This window comes from Pelodiscus sinensis, chromosome 13 (assembly GCF_052426305.1).
Source record: "Pelodiscus sinensis isolate ZL-2025 chromosome 13, ASM5242630v1, whole genome shotgun sequence".
NCBI lineage: Eukaryota > Metazoa > Chordata > Testudines > Trionychidae > Pelodiscus > Pelodiscus sinensis.
Window position 1 is genome coordinate 5243857 of NC_143064.1, and position 13273 is coordinate 5257129.

General features: G+C 43.4%; 1 protein-coding gene across 1 annotated transcript; it reads right to left on the minus strand.

Moving 5' to 3' along the window:
* Window positions 1–222: 222 nt before the first annotated feature.
* On the minus strand, window positions 223–12604 carry ESX1 (ESX homeobox 1). The gene is made up of 4 exons (XM_075941118.2): window positions 11793–12604; window positions 11331–11376; window positions 4633–4919; window positions 223–2210 (listed from the first exon to the last, which is right to left on the minus strand). The coding sequence occupies exons 1-4, from the start codon at window positions 12146–12148 to the stop codon at window positions 1985–1987; spliced, it is 915 nt and encodes a 304-aa protein (XP_075797233.2). The 5' UTR covers window positions 12149–12604; the 3' UTR covers window positions 223–1984.
* Window positions 12605–13273: the final 669 nt, after the last annotated feature.

The window sequence follows — 13273 nt, forward strand, 5'->3', positions numbered from 1 at the left end:
ATGGGTTAAAATAAGGTGCCATGGTCGGGGAGGGGGGAAACACACTCAGACTTTTGTGAGGAAATGTAACAAATTGTGTCTCTCCTAAGGTTTCCTGCCAATTGATCCACACAGTTGAGACTGTGTTCGCTTTGGAAGAAGTAATTTACTTTTCTCAGAGGTAATAAGTCACCATGTTTACATGCATCTACAGACCTAAACTATTTCTGCTCTCATTCCTAGGCAATGGTGATGGGATGTAGATGCATATGCAGCTTCACTGCAGTCAGCCCACAAGCCACAGTAAAAGCAGATTTCAAGGGTAAGAGAAGAGGACAATCTAATCAACCAAGGAGCCTTCTGTGTAATGTACAAAATTTAATACAATCAAGATTTAGACATCTACAAAAGCAGAAATTAAGGTAGCTAGGGGTTCTCTGTGCCACGCTCACTGCAACAGTATTGACATTGTTCACTTTCAGAATAAATGTGATCAAGAGACCTAGGCTGATTGTAGTCTAAGTCGAGAACCGATAGCCTGGCTTTACAGAGCATTAAGATCATGAAAAGTTGACTGAGGTTTGGGGGCTTTTTCTGTGACCATAGCGTATCAGAATAGTCAGGGGAACAGGAGAAACACAGGCACCATCAGTGAGAGATTCTCCAGCCTGCCTCACCGCTGTTCACTACTCAAAGCATCTTTGGTGAGACCAAAGCTGGTCCCTGTGTTGGTTCAGTCCCTGCCACCTCTGCCAATGAGGATGCCATTTAACATACAATGCTTAACATTAATATAGCCCTTTGGCATTTGCACAGTGTTTTCAGAACATGTCTATAGTGCTCACAGCAGCTCTGGGAGAGGCAACTGTTCTGTAAAATGGGATGATACTCACTCTCCTTTGGAACATGCTTCAGTATTTCTGGATCAAGAGCTGCATATGAGCTTGTTCTTGGTCTGCTCACCCTGATTTTACAGCAGAGGAAACTCAGGTTGATGTCAACTGGCTTGCCTGAAGGTTTTTGTAAATTGTAATATCTATTAGCTATAACCTCAATTTTTATTCTTCCCAATAATCATTTTAAGGGCAGTTTTTAGAAGGGTGCAAGTCTGAATCTGCTTAGGCATACAATAAATTTGAAGAGATTTACAAATAAGGAAAGTTAACTTTGTGATAACAGTCTGCTGCTATTTGCCATTAGTTACACCAAAACATTCAGAAACCTCATGGTTAAAACTAGTAACTATGCAGCAATATATTGAATTACACAATTTACTTCAAACATTTTTTTTCTTACAGGACACAACTTTCATTAACAAAGTGTTTGATGGTCAAAAGCTAAATCTTAGGATTTAATTATTAAAACATTGCCACATTGAACATAAGCAAACTTTTGTTTATTTTAGTTTGAAACAAACATTTTGTACAAACCTAGTTTTGAATCAAAGACCTATATTCAAAATATTTCATACCTCTTTCCTGCTGGCATTCTGTTTATTTTGTGATATTTCACAGTCATTCATACTTCAATATGAAGCATGATCTTTAAATTAAGAACATACCGTATTTTGATTCTTGGGTCTAAACTATTGTAGTCATACAGTTCCTCCTGACATGTAAAGATTGTTAATAGAACTCTGAAGTTATTTCTACAAAGGATTTTCAACCTTTGTGCTAATGTCTAGCATATCATGGCATTTCACAGCAAACTTGTTCTTTGTTAGTTTTATTTATGTAGACAAGCCAATTCTTGATCTCTTTTGTAAAGTCAAAATTTCACTGTAAACAGTCAGTCAGTTTCTACAGGACTGTACAATTTTGTGTTATAATAGAAGAAAGCTATTTTTAGCAGGATTAAACATGTCCTCCAGCCCATTTTGCAGAGAGAAGATCTACAGATGGGAAGTGGGTTTGGGTTTTTTTTTGTATGCCTCTGTATAACTGGACCCACTTACGGGAGACGGCATTTGCTTTCTCCTATGCTACTGCAGTCTGCAGGAAAGTTCCTAACAAAGTTCTTTGTTAGTGTTTGTAAGAGTGGCTAGGAAGTTTAATGGAGGGATTTGTGCTGAATGTTCTTTCGCTTTGAGTCTTAGCGCTGCAATGCTCGACGTTTTCCTTTCAACTGCTGCCGGATCAGTGAAGGCGGTGAGAGCAGTGTTTGATGGGGGTCCTGGAGTTTTCATTAAGACTGAAGCTGTTGTCATGAGAGGATTTAAAGCATTGAGAAATCTATATTTGGGGGAAAAGAAAGTCAATCGCACTCAAATCACGAATTATTTGTAGAAGAAATATTTACCTTATTGAGCACCACACCATTAATCTGGGTTCAATTTTTTTAAAACAAGTTTTTATTTGTTCCAATTTTTTTTGGGGGGAGGGGGAGATAAATGGACAGGTTTTTTTTAAGTGCAATAGGCAAATCCCCTTTGCACCTCAAAATATCACTTACTAACCTGTGGCATGAGAGACGTTCATACCACTGTTACATGCAGCTATCCACAAAAATTCAGTTTATTAAATTTACTGTCACTCTCTTAACAGGTTAAGTCCTTTCTAAGCAAACCCGGTAATGCTCGAGATCAGCATGCTCTGTGGAAACCACAGAATACTTCATAAAGGGAACAATTTTCATGGAGGCCTTTGTGCAACCAAGTTGTTGAGACAAGTTATTTCATGTGAAAAGCAGCATAAATCAAGGTGGTGGAAAGGTCTGCTCGTTAATCCGTGGCTATAATATAGGCTGCCATTTCAGGAGGGAGAGAGCTACACAGTGCTAACACAGCAGCTTTCTGTCGCTAAATTTTAGCACTTGTAGTGAGCGAGACTGAGGAACAGACCCTCAGCTGTTATACGTCATTGCCGCCCTGTGGAATTCAGTGGGGCCCTGATAGTGGAGACAGGTTCAGGATCTACCCTGAAGTCTTGGAGGTTGGGAAACACGACTCTGAGTTCAACCCTGTGCTTAGTACTGAGGTTGGGAAGGAAGCAGGCAAAGGGGGCAATTGTCTGAGGCCTGGTGATCCTAAGGGGCCCAGGGCTCCTTGCCACTGCCACAGCCCCCAGTCCTTTAGAATCACCTCAGGAGTGCTATGCACTGCAGAGCCTGGCCCTATGTGCTCCAGCCAGCCCTGAAGGTGGCAGGGGATACTGGGGGCTGGTTGCCCAAGCCCTACCCCTTCCGTGAGTGCAGAGCCGCCCTCTCCCTTGCACATTGTTCAGGGAGCTGGCAATCCTGTCAGCTCCCCTGTCAATGATAAAACTCCCATTGGGATTGGGCGCACGTGCCTTCTGTAAAGGCAATGTTAACGGGATGAATATGGCCCGGACGTGATGTCAGCTCTGTTCCTGGTGCCTAGGGAACGGGGGCCGTGTTCTGGTCTCCTGTGTGGGAGCATCCAGAAGCGTTCTCTCTTGTATAATCATGGTGAGAGCTTGTATCTATACCAGTTGTAGTAGATTTTCAGATGTGCAACAAACACCTGCATGTCTGTGATCAGAACAGAGTCCAGTCAGTCTACATTCGCACAGTCTGTCTTGAAGACAAAGACTCTCTGACTTCAGTGGGGGTAAGATTTCACCCTATGTGCACAACTGCCTTTTGCACAGTAGCTATGTGGCATGACTTCCACTAGGGTTTACAGCTGTTTTCCTGCTTATTGTACTCAAGTTGTCCCACTGAGTAAGACATGCAAGAACTGACCTTTAATAACTATTATTCTTTTAAATAGGCAGAATCCATACTGTAACATTGGGCACCTGTGATATTAAGCTGTTGACTACACAAGAATGGACATACTGGTCAGGCCAAGGTTCCATCTAGCCTAGTTTTGTGTCTTCTGACAGCAGCCAACATTAGATGCCCCAAAGGGAATGACCAGAACAGGGAATCAAGTGATCCATCCCATCACCCGCTTCCAGCTTCTGGCAAACAAACTAGGGACACCATCCCTGCCCATCCTGGCCAATAGCCATAGACGGACCTAGCCTCCCTGAATTCATCTAGTTCTCTTTTTAACCCTGTTACACTCTTGGCCTTCACAACGTCTTCTGGAAAGGAATTCCACGGTGTTGTGTGGAGAAAAAAAAAATACTTTTGTTTTAAGTCTGCTGCCTATTAATTTTATTTGGAGACCCCTAATTCTTGTGTTATAAGGAGTAAACTCTTGGCCTTCACAACGTCTTCTGGAAAGGAATTCCACGGTGTTGTGTGGAGAAAAAAAAAATACGTTTGTTTTAAGTCTGCTGCCTTTTAAGTCTGCTGCCTATTAATTTTATTTGGGGACCCCTAATTCTTGTGTTAAGGAGTAAACAACACCACCTTCTCTCCTTTCTTCACAAAACTGTCATGATTTTATAGGTGTCAGTCAGACAGTTGGAGGGGGATCTGTTTTCCAAGCTGAAAAGTCCCAGACTTACTAATCTCTCCTTGCATGGCAGCCATACAATATTCCTAATCATTTTTGTTGCCCTTTCCTGGACCTATTCCAATCTATCTTTTTTGAGATGGGGCGACCACATCTGCTTGCACTATTCAAGATGTGGGTGTACCATATATTTATAGAGTGACAAGACAATATTTTCTGTCTTATTTATCCCTTTCTTTTAAACCCTGAGGTTTAAAAGAAAAACATTTAAATTACACTCTCTGTACCTTCCAAAATGGGGATTTAAAATTGGATTTCTGAAAAGAGATGTCCAGGCAAGACTGCTGAGACCAAACGGCCCTAAGTTTGCAGGGTTGAATGCTGGAGTTCCAGATGGCATCGCTATTGTTGAAAGTGGCACTGCTCGCCATGCATGGTCCAGAAGGGGAGACTGGCTCAATGGAACATCCAAGAACAGATTCAATGGCTGAGTTAAGGAGAGTCCTGGAACGTTCCCGAACATTTCAGTTTTCTCACGTTTCCTCCATTTTGCCCTTCTGTTTTGAAACCAGACCTTCAGAGAGAGAGAATACACAAGGGTCAATTATACTGATTTGGGTGTTGCTTTTATCAGCTATGGTACACCATAATGTACACAGCATAATAGTGACTTATTTTAAAAGTACTATTTCTGTATAGAAAGTTTCTGGTTATAAAGACAAATAAATGTCATAAGCGTGATCTGAATAGTATCGGTTGTAGGCAGATCAGTAAAAGGTGATATTGATTGTAAGCCATAGTAATATGCAACTTATGACCTTTGAACTCATGATTGACTACTGAACAACAACAGCTATTAATCATTTATTACCTGACACCACACCATTTTTTCCCTATAATTTTGGCTCTGTCTTGGAGTATTCTTTCCCGGATCCCTAGATTTCAGTGTACGCTAGGGTAAAACACAGCGTAAAGTATACAGCAGAGATGGCCTGAAACAAGAATCCCAGATATGAATTGCCCCCCTCAAGCTTAAGGTTTCAAAATCTAAAATTTCTCTCGTGTGGAGTTGTTCTAATTCAAGTAATTAGAGAGATGCAGTTCAGAATCCGAGACATTCAAACTGAATTCTGAACGGTATCTGGGCTTGGATCAAACATTTTATATCTAGCTACTATTGAAATGCAATGAGCCATTAGCAGAAGTGGTCAGACTGTATAACAATCATGTATTTATTGATCTATGAATAGTCCCCAAAATAAAAGTAAATGTTTAATACAGAATAGACAATATAAATAGACAATTCGTCCATCTGCAGGTGAAGCATTACAAACCAGAGTTCATGCAAGACTATCAAGATATTCTAGTGCATGGAGAGAATTATTTTTTAAAGTGACCAATGAGTCTCAATACTAAGCATTTTGTAATTATCTTTTCAGAATTGTCTATTGTCCGTGCAACTTTGGTCTGGTAGTTCGACCAGGGCTGACTGGGATTCAGTGACTTGCGTTGATCTTGGGCAAGTTGCTTACACACTCTATTTGACTTAGTTTACCTATCTGTTTCACAAAGAGCTTTTGGATGCTATGAAGACATAAGTTTTGTGAATGCTTATTCACAAGGACCTGAAGAAGCCATGATATTTTAGCACAACTTTTAATGTGTTTTCTTTCAAGTTATCAATATTTTCTGGAAAACTTTAGTGAACTTGCAGTTTTAATGGCAACTAAGATACACTGTGTGTCTATTGGCAAGGAGGTTGGGTTTTGAATCAAGAAGTGGACAATGGAAAAATATTGTACATTTGACAATCTCGTACAATAGTGTTGAACAAATTTATACTTTTAGGGACACAAGCTCTAATATTTCAGAAATTGTAAAGGGTCAAATTTCTTATAGGGAATAACTGAACTAATGAAATGCAGGAAATGTATATCTACAGATGTGAACCAGGTGAACGAAAGATTTTCAGCTGTGTTCATTCAGCACTGGCTGTGGCTAAAACAGATTTGAGTGATTTAATTAAATTATTTTTACAAGGATTATTGCTTGACTAGAGGCCTCAGATCACTGCCAATAAGCATCACAAATGAAGCTAGAGCTGGTATCTCAGAAGGAGAAAAACCAGCCACCAGCGCTCCCATGCAGAGTGGAGTGCAAAGGACTAACAGAGCAGCAAGGATGTTACACGACACTTGTGCATCATGTTTGAGCAGCAGATAAAAACATTACACTTTTGCTAGTTTCCTTATCCTGTACCATCATTGTGATCTCTTTCCTAAACATAGCAAAAGGCAAGGGCTACATGTATTGTGAAATCTATTTAAGGATTTTTTCCCCTCAGTCTGCTCCAAGCCGAGACACCGAATAAGGAGTGAAAAATGTTTTCTGCCATAAAAATGTTAAAATAATTACTTTAATTTACTCTTATGTAATCTGTAGCACTGCCTTCTAGGATTACAATGTTATTGCTTGTCTATTACACAGATTGTAAATTTAGTGTAACATGATTTTAGTTGGCCATCAATTATTGAATTTATCAAACTTCTTTTAAAAGCTAAGCTGAGTTTAGACTATCGGCACTGAAAGCCATTATTTAGGTCTAAAATCCCAATCTTGAATGCCTTACCTGGGCAAAATTTACATTAATATGAGTGCTAAATAAGGCATAAACACACATCTTATCTTAGTGATACGATAGACAGTAAAAATTGTAGCATAAGTTATAAATAACATTTAGATTATTTAATACAAGTATCAAAATAACTAATTTGTATTTGACTGATTAATAGAAGAGCTCAGCTGCCTTTTAAAAAAAAAAGTAACGTTAATTTATTTTTAAGACCATTACATTTCACTGAGGTTACTTGGAGTATGCATCCATGCACACATTTGCACAAACTTATAGTATGGAATTTGCTATCTATACTGTTTAGCTAACCATATCCTTGTGGGCTAAATAGCTTCAAAATAATGTCTAACAAAGGAGTTGTAGACTTCTGGGGTCATTACAGTTTTGATTAGTTTTTAAATGTAACATGACTGGACTATAGCGTATATTAAATACTGCATATGTTATTTTTTGTAGTTATTATAGATTCTGAATGCATCCTACAACAGTTGTTCCTGTGCCAGACTTTCATTAGAAATTAAAATTATCATTCATAATCCAAATTTTGAAATACTTGGGGTTTTGAAAATAAAAATTCGATCTTTGCAATTTTAAGAGAAGAGCCTCGTTAAATGTAAAATCAGTTTACTCATTTCTGGAGACTTAATTCCATTCAAAATCATGTGACTTAAACCACTTTCTGCTGCATAAAAAAAACAAGTTAAGTTATATTTGTGACTAGCCATAGTCTCTTTGTTGCTGAGATCAATCTCAGGATCATTAGCAAATGACATCACAAGGATGTTGACTTGGCAGTAAGCCTTTCTTGCTTTGTGAGTGAGTGCATGCTTTATCAACAGCCCCCATGATGTTGAATCAACCAGCTGATGCTTCTAAATTTTCATGCTAGAACTTTAAGATCTGTTCCTATTTTTCTCCCCAGACCAATGATCTGGATTAATAATGAGAAAATATTAATGGGAATGAAGGAGGAACTTAGACAAGAATGCTGAGGGTGGACCATAAAGGATAGGTTTAGGACTGGATTTACCAGAGTTTATCGTTCCTCTCCCATGGTATGAAAAAACATATGGGTCCCTTTGGATGCATTTTCAAAGAGGTTATATATAGGGGAATTCTCCCTAGATAAAAGGAAGTAGCTGAAATAAGTGGCGTAGTTTGGAATGAGATGGGAATATTCCTTTTATTTCATATTTCTTGCTGGGCCACTTCTAACTAGGACTCAATGAAATGCAACAATTTCTGTAAGGAAGAAAATATTGTGCCCGCTCCCCGTTTCATCTGGGTGTGCTCCAGGAAGGGGTACAGCAGGCGTCTTCCCAAAGAAGCAAATCTGTTTGAAAAGCAATGGGCTGCTTTTCTGCTCAGTTGCCTTGCCGAGGTACAGAAATGACACTCCTTTCACAGAGAGTTACTTTTGAGCAGGTCAGGCAGATACCATTGCTATATATTTTAAAAAGTGGTCTGTTTACATCCCATGCTATCTGAGTGCTTCGTAATCTTGAATGTATTGATCCTAACACCCATGTGAGGTATTATCTCTTTTACAGCTGGGGGAACGAGACCAAGTGACTTGCCCAAAGTACTTGTCTATGGCAGAGTAGGGACATCGGTCTCATGTTAGCACCCGAACGACTCTGCCTGTGACGACCATCTAGCCCCCGAGGACTGTAATACTGGGTCTCATCTGAGTGCTTGAGTTTCATGTACAGGTGCTGGGTGGTGGCGGCAGCCTGTGATATGAGATGTCAGGGTAGCTATTCTGGTGGCCTCTTCTGGCCCTTGAATTCGGTGACACTGGAGTAACCTCCCTCCCAATATTTGCCTTGTATTCCCATGTGGCTTTGCCACTGAACCATCTCTTCTTTTTCGATGACATTCACAGGAAGCTTGGGTTGAAATCATCGACATTATCCCACCTGCAGCATGCCAGCACACTCAATGTCTCCAAAGAGACACCCTCTAACAGCACAGCCAACTGCATGCAATGGGCAAGCCCCATATGAGAAGGTGAGAATGGGACTGGGGAAGGGGGTGGCTTAGCAGTTATGCATCCATGTTCATTTAATGGAAGAAAAAATGTGGCTGTCATCAGGGCCGTCCTTGGGATTTATGAGGCTCTATGCAGTACTATTAAACTGGTGCCCTTATGCCATATGGCAGCCGGGGGGCGGGCAGTTTTTTAGAGATGTGATTTTTATAATGTTCAGCAACACGCTAATTACATATTTGTAAATCAAATCTTAAACTAAGGCTCTGTAGCCTAGCCTACCACAGTAAATTCAGAGAGTGACAGTCTAGACCCGGGGTTGGCAACTGCCTGTTAAATGGCTTCATTACCATTGAATGGCTCGCTCTTAGGTTCAATATTCTGCTAATAGATCTGGCAGGCTTCTTCAATTTTAAGTTAACTTCTTCATCTCCAGAGGAAGCAGAGCTGTAGCCAGGGATAGGAAAAGGCAGGTGAGTGGACATTAAGACCCAGTGGTGCCCCAAATTTTCCAGTGCCCTATGCAACTGCATATTCTGCATATGGGCAACACATGACAGGCAGAGCTGTCCTTAAGATATTTTTAATTACTAAGCTCATTGTTTAATTACCCCAACATATATATGACCAGTGCTATAGTATGTGGATAGCTATAGTATGAGGGGCTCATTTTCTTTCCTTAAAGTTCATAAAACAACTTAGCTGTGGGGTTGAGATGAAAAAGGTGACGGCTTGTTCACACGAGTAAAATCATCGCGCACTGGATGCAAAATATACATTGTCTAAGAGCTTTCCCTGATGGCTGGAAGTTTTTTCCCCAGTCTCACTGGCACAGGTATTTAGGCTTCTAACTTCCACTGATATCCATGGATTTTAGGAGCCTACTTATCTTTAAGGATAAGGGCCCAAGTGTTACAAAGTATGAAAAGATGATGAAATTCATGACTTCTGAGGCCAGCTCCTCAGCCAGTCTAAACTGTCATTTCTCTATTGACAGTTTGCTATTTAGACAAGGTTTAAAAAGCACATTCAGAGTAAAAGAGTTAATACTTTTTAAGAAGGATTGTTAATTATGGGTGTTCAGAACCAAGGATCGGGTATTCAAGGCTGTTTTATCAACTTTTGTCTTTGGAAGACCGCAACATGGAAGATCGGTTACACAATCTTTGTACCTGTCTGCTTAACGTTTCGTCGCATGATCTATTATAACTATCCAACCTGATCATAAAAATTCACTTCAAGGAGATGCTCTCATCCCAGTCCCAGAATTATCTTTTATTTTATTTAACCGTTTTAAAAAAATAGTGTAGGTGATTCCAAGTTAAAGTGGAGTAGAAATGGTGCATCGAAGCTTTTGTGAACTACATAAATATAGGACACACCATTCAACTAGTCATTAGACCCTGTTGTAAACTAATCATTTTGGGTTTTTATTGTTTTGATCAAGAACCAAAATATTAGATTTTGACTCTTCAAAAGAAGCTGTAAACATATTTGTTTGTAATGCTAATGTGGAGTTTTATAAAAGCCAAACAGATTTTTTAAAAGTGCCAGTATGCATTTAACTCTGGACCATTACAGACTAGTGATAAGAATGCATTTTTAAGTGTACACCTATAAAATGTTACTGTATAAAATGTTTAGGTTTTTTTCAACTCAGATTTAATAATGGATATGTACAGGATATTTCTCCTTTCTTTAAAAAGCAAATACCAAGGAGAAAAAAAGACCATTGAAAAATTTGCAGCTGCAACACCAGTTGACAAATGCCAGAAGATTACAAATGTAACTATATTCTGAACTCCTATACAATAGCATTGTCTGCTAGAAAAATATTTTTGTAAATGGGGACAAAGTACAAAATTTTAGTGTGACTCTTGAGGCTTTTGTTGGTTTCAGAATTTTAAAATTTAAATATAAAATAGGTATTTCAACTGTCAATCCAACTCATTCGAATCCACTTTACATCTGTAAATAGATGTTTAAATTAGACCGTTGCAAAGCCTATTTTTAAATGATAGTTTAATATTTGCAGAGGTGTACTGATGTATCTTCCCATTACTATATGGTGTTTTGACGTTTCTTGTTGAGAGAGGTGGGAGAATAAAAGCCGCTCTTCCTTTTTAAACCCAGAGCTCTGATCACATTTGAACCTCTTTTATAGGAGGATAGGGACTAACACCACCCAGCTTCTTACATCCTTTACAGCAACACTTCTCAATCAGAGCAAGCTGGAAAAATAAAAAAGCCACTAGCACTGCGCAAACACTTAATTTTAAGCTAAGACCATCACTCCCCATGGAAAGGCAGGATATTCAGTCAGACACTAGACTAGGTCCATGTACTTCAGGGCTGTTACTCACCTGAACTCTGGCTTCTGTTAAATCCAGACGCATCGCTAACTCCTCTCTGCGGAAGAGCCAAACATCATTGAGTAGGTGGCTCGTGAGTCACCCCCAAAGCGTCGGCTTCAGCAGCAGCCGCCCATCCCAGCAGGCGTTCAGGACAAGCCAAATCAAATCCCCGGCTCCCGATCGGTGATTTCTAGCGTGTCTCCCAGCCGGAGGCTACAGCAACGGGAACCTGCCCCTCGAAACTTTTTACCCCCACCCGGGGACTGCTCCAGGCTCGCAGACAGCGGCCCCACCTCGCCCCACTCCCCGGATTCCCGCTGCCTGGGCGCAGGGACTCGCCTGGGCGCACTCCCAAGCCCGGGGCTGCAGGCGCCTTTCCTCCCCGCCCGGCTCGCTTGGCTGGCGGCGCCCCTCCGCTCTCCCCCCGGCCCCCCCAGCCCAAGCCCTGCAGGGGGCCGGGCCCGCGCCTACCTGGCGAACACGTCGGGGTAGTGGCACTTGCGGAACGCCCGCTCCAGCTGCTCCAGCTGCAGGCTGCTGAACGTGGTGCGGTAGCGCCGCTGCTTGCGCTTCGGGGCGCCCGGCTGCGCCTCGGCCGCGGGGGGACGGGCCCCTAGTGGCGCCGGCTCCCCGCTCCTCGCCTCCTCCGCCGGCGGCGCGGGTCGGGGCTGGGGCGGCTCCGCGGGGCCCCCGCCTGGAGAGGGGAGAGGAGCCCGGGCGCCCCCGGCTGGGTCGCACTCCCCTGGCCGCCTGCCCCGGCCCAGGAGGCTGTCGATGAAGTAGGAGGTGAGCAGCTGCAGGGCGGGGGCGGGGGCTGCGCTCTGCATGGCTGCGGGCTGGCACCGGGCAGAGCCCCGCCGCCGCGCCGGGTTTTATTGGTGCCGGCCGCGGCCGGTATTAGCATTTCATTAGCGCGCTGGCGTCAAGGCCGGGGGTGGGACCCGCACTGGGGCCGGGTTCGCAGCCTGGGGAGGAGGCCGGGGGGGGCCACCCCCTGGGAGGTGCCAGACAGACCCTCCCCTTAGGCCCTGCCCGGTGCCAGCTAGTCCCTGCTGCCTTGCAAAGCGGGTGCCCCCTCTGCCCTGCCAGGCGCTGCCATGATGTGAGGGGAAGAAGCCCAGGCCGGGGGGAGCTGGAATGAGGTGCCTGCTTCCACTGTCTGCAGAGCACAGGGGCTGCCGGGCACTTGACTCTGAACTCCCCTGCTAAAGGCTGTGTCTGTCTGTCTGTCTGTGTACACAGGAGGAAGGGCCGAGCTCTTGTCACGGGGTCCCCTCTGCACGGCCCCTGCACTCTTGACTACAACGGTGGGCCAGATTCGGCGCGTCCCCTATAGCGGTGTCAGGCCAGAGATTTCTCATAGGGCGGCTAAAAGGGAGCCTGGAACCTGGCCTGCTACCAGATCGCTGTTTAGCACTCGGTTGCTTTTAGAGGGAGCTTAGAGCCTGCCTCTCAGGGCCAGGCCGAGACAAGGCACAGTTGGTGGGTGCCTGAAAACATCACCCCGAGCTCTAGAAACGCAGCCTGCTTGCTTTGGGCACCTGCCGCTCCATTGTCCACAACGAACTCCGACCCACACACGGAATCTGAGTTTGGTCCTTGGATCCTGGCTCCGCAAAGGGCGGTGGCTTCAGGTTCCGTGACAGCACACAGCATCCTGCACAAGGGAGCCCTCGCTGGCCTGTGGTCTCCGGCCTCCCGCCCGCCTTTAGTTTTCCTCTTCGCCGTTCCAGCAGCAACACCGCAGCAGCCAGAGGGGCCGCATGCCGACTCCTGCATGCAGACACCCAGCACTGCCACGCCGTTGCCACAACACATGGCGAGAGCCTTGGACACGGGAGCTCAAGAGGTGTGTAAGTTCCTTCCCAGGGATACAGTGCTGGCTACGAAAGGGCTATCTGCTCTAGCGGAGAAAGGCAGAACAAGAGCCAGTGGCTGGAAGCTGAGGCCAC

Coding starts and splice junctions, on each gene's coding strand:
- ESX1 (XM_075941118.2), bottom strand. CDS start 12,148: ATGCAGAGCGCAGCCCCCGCCCCCGCCCTGCAGCTGCTCACCTCCTAC. Junction 11,377..11,792: donor TACCCCGACGTGTTCGCCAG/GTAGGCGCGGGC, acceptor GCTCTTCCGCAG/AGAGGAGTTAGCGATGCGTC. Junction 2,211..4,632: donor TTAAATCCCCATTTTGGAAG/GTACAGAGAGTG, acceptor CCCCAAATATAG/ATTTCTCAATGCTTTAAATC.